This window comes from Exophiala oligosperma, assembly GCF_000835515.1.
Source record: "Exophiala oligosperma strain CBS 72588 unplaced genomic scaffold supercont1.114, whole genome shotgun sequence".
NCBI classification, from domain to species: domain Eukaryota; kingdom Fungi; phylum Ascomycota; class Eurotiomycetes; order Chaetothyriales; family Herpotrichiellaceae; genus Exophiala; species Exophiala oligosperma.
The window spans coordinates 1-3,703 of NW_015622931.1; the positions used below are offsets into that span (position 1 = coordinate 1).

Here is a 3,703-nt window from a genome sequence, read left to right on the forward strand (position 1 = left end):
CCTCATCAGAAGAGCCAAACTTGACCCCGAGTCGATCGCCGGTTGGTGGAGCAGCCTGAGTGAAATCCTGTGGATTGGTAGGGCCATTGTCTTCCCAGAACTTCTGCTGAATCCTGACTTTGACCATGGGATCCTCAACCTCTGGGGTGTCCGTGGGTAAGTCCGGTTGTCCTTCGGTGGGACGTTGCTTCATCCGTTCGGAACTTGCGCATAAGGCTTTCCACAGAAAGTTTTCCTCGCATCCAAAATCCAGGACCATGGCAATGAGAGATGATGCCACCTCTGCTCCTTGGACTTTGAAGTTGGACCCCGTCCTGTTAATGGTGCCATCGAGTTCGGATACAAAGTGGGTAATGTGTCCGCAGTAGTCATGGATGGAGCCACGCGTAAAGAGAAGGCCTGCTGCCGTGACCAAGGAGGTTTCCATCTTTGGGTATTTTTGACTGGTTACCTCGAACTTTTTCAGGAATGGAGTAAACAAAAGCATGATGGAGTCCCGAGCATTCACGAAAGGGACGCCACTGATGAGAGCCTTGGTATAGTAAAACAATTGACGGACGATGTTGGGCCGCGCTAGAACCGCTAAATGATGCTGTATTCTCCCTGTGGTCGGCGAGCGGTCCGCAGCACGATTATACCACATGCGGGCGACGTTGGACCAGTTCTCACGGTCTCGTATATCGGCTTCTTCGATTGCCATTCGATAGCGAGCGAGATCTCCTAAGCATTCGATCCATGTCTCATGAAAAGTCGGTACTGACTCCATCAGCAGGCCTATTATTTGATACGCAAGGTACACAAAGCTGAGTATATGTTCATGCGAGTGAGGTAAACGATGACGTAGCAACTCAAGGAAAGAATGAATACCATGTCTCCACAATCGAGCAGGCATAGTATACTTTGTTAGGAGACTCCGGAGTGCAGGAGACGCCGTGGGATGTTGACAAGCCAAGAAGAAATCGTGATGCGCATGTAAGAGTGTCCGGTGCAGTGCTATCAGTGCCTGCCACTGTTCGTTGGAAAGCTTAGTTGTCGTTTGAGACTGTTGTTGGCATATTTCGACGCATTTCTTCTCGACCATGACGAGGCCGGCATATATGCCTTTGACCTCATTGACTAGTTGTTCTTGCGAGATTGGCCTGGTCCCGGGCTGCAGAAACATCTTGGGATCCTCCACAGATAGACCTTCGGACAGCCATAGAGAGGGACGTACAACATTCGATGGCTGATGACCAGGTGGCTGTTCATGTCCCAAGCCCACCCGCTGAGATTCGTTGCCGGGTTCTTGCTTCACATATGGTGGCTGTTCATGTCCCAAGCCCACCCGCTGAGATTCGTTGCCGGGTTCTTGCTTGACATATGGTGGCTGTTCATGTCCCAAGCTCACCCGCTGAGATTCGTTGCTGCGTTCTTGCTTCACATATGGTGGCTGAAATGCACTTGCATCCACATTGGCAGTTTCGAAAGTCACATAATCATTTTGTGGCGGCTGTGGGTGCCTTTCATCTTTGTTGCCACTATAACAAAAGTCAGATACGACACGAGCAAAACTTGCAGAGGAGGGGCCCGGAAAGTATGTACCGGTATTGCGGGCATCGCCATGCGGCCACTCCCTCTGATTTCATCGTGGTCAGGACGAAGGCTTGAAATTGTTTGTCAATCTTCAACGTGAGGCAGGCGAAGATGCCTCTTCTTGTGTGTTTTTGTTGATCGATGGAAGCCACCTATACTGTCAAATGGGTGAGTAACAGCAAAGTCAGGGCCGTGCGGACTTAGCCATTAAGTATCACAAGTGACTCACTTCGGAGTGCTCGCGAACCATGAGGCAACCACTAGCCCCCATGTGGCTTCGAAGTGGGCTGTGTATCGGACCTGGGGAGCCTCCTTTACGGCCACCTGTATCCACGGAAGTCTACCTCCGTGTATAGATACGAAAGTCATGTGGTACCTGGTCGACAGTTAATACTGGCGGCCACGTCTGCAGGCCAGTGGATGCGCCTGCGGACCAAATAACATTTAATATTCGTCGGAATGGCGCGATTTGAAGTAAACTGGACTAGGCTGTGCCCGGCTGTATTGGGCTGAACCGCACTACGGCGAGGTAACTCCTAGTAGGAGGGCAAGGTAGTAGTGGTAGCCACGGCTATAGACACTGTTTCAGAGCCTATGCCGCCCAGTGCTAGGACTACTTTTGGGCGATATCCAGGTCGTCGGGCACATCAATTGGCCCTCAGGCGTGGCCGCCAACACGGTCATTGTTGACCGGCCTGCCAACCGGTGAAGCTCGAGAGCGGTATCAGGGACGTGGTGGCCACAGGTTGCCGGTCTCTGACCTGATTTGCGCTGGCTTCGGCTAGCCTATGACAAGTCTCTCCTCTCTGAGGGTGTTGTTGCCTGCGCAATGCGTGGCTCTCAAATGTAACGGGCTGATCATTACGTCCGGATTCAGCAATATGACGCCTGATCAGCCCTGCGGGCACCTGATTGCTAGCTGAGGTGTCAGCCAACGATTTGTCTTTGTATGCTTAAGAGGTGGCTGGGTCGCGTTTGATACCAGGCAACTGTCCTCGCTGATCCCATTCGAACAGTCCAATCTTTTGGCGTTGACGGCTGTTAATATCAAAGCCTGAGACACCCTCGCGTAAAGAGCTAGGCTGCACCTCCAATGACTTCTGCTGTACGTCACGTCACCCGAGGCATAACCAAAGTTGACTAGATGTGACATAAGAAGTCGTAAAAGTTAACCGCACGCAGGAAATACTCCAGGAAAAGCGTGAAACGTTTTGAACTGATCACAAGCTGAGGAGAAGGTTTCACTGCGAGGACATCTACACTCATTGATTGGCTGGCAATAGCTTCATTTGCCACCCATAGTCCAAAACTTGGTACAACAACCTTTAAATTGCTTCAAGATTTACCTGCTGGGAGGGCGTCGTAGAGATCTAACATATATCGATGCGACAAAATCCAGACTGGACAGGCTCCCTCTGTATATTTCTCGTACTTACAGGGCATTTGGCGGCAAGTTCAACATCAAATCAACTCCCCACAAATCCAAGCGTACTGAGCCGACACGAAGTCAGGGCGACTTTCCGATCCAGGACCCTCTACAGACTTATACCCATGAACCCCGTACCACTGTGGACCAAAAGGGTATGACTAGAGCACAACACGAGAGGACTAAAGTTCTCGAAGCCGCTTTGAAAGAAAAGGTGCAGCAAATTGAAGAATGTCGAAGAGAATTGCGCCAGAAAGATAGGGAGAATGCCAGTTTGCAGCAAAATGTCGACAAGATGCTCAAGAAACTTCCAGAACAAGATAAAGGAGAGTTCAAGCACATTAACCAAGGCAATATTATCCTACGGCTTAGAGATCACGAGAAGCTTCCATGGAAGTTGGTGGAATCAAGGTTCGCGACTGAGACAGGACTGCATAGAGCCTGGATGTCCTTGGCGCACGAATACTATTCGATTCGCAACCAAAGTCAGCATGCTTCAATGCCAGAGGATGCACAGGTTTGCTTGTCACAACATAACTGCTGCACCACACAGGCACGCTGACGCCTACATCAGGGATCTCCAATGCTTTGGGCTTCGCCACCGCAATTGTTCTGGGCTATGACGGGCCAAAGAAAGGAAGAGGGTGCAAGCTGGTCAGAAATCACTAAGTTCATGCACGAAGTTGGTGAGAAAGGGAGCGGATC

General features: G+C 50.7%; 1 protein-coding gene across 1 annotated transcript; it reads right to left on the minus strand.

Annotated features, from left to right (window-relative positions):
* Positions 1–25: 25 nt before the first annotated feature.
* On the minus strand, positions 26–1,625 carry PV06_11907 (uncharacterized protein; the record flags this gene model as incomplete). The annotated part of the gene is made up of 2 exons (XM_016413653.1): positions 26–1,517; positions 1,582–1,625. Coding segments are annotated over 2 exons (1,536 nt in total), but the record flags the coding sequence as incomplete, so codon positions are not given.
* Between the last annotated feature and the right edge of the window lie 2,078 nt (positions 1,626–3,703).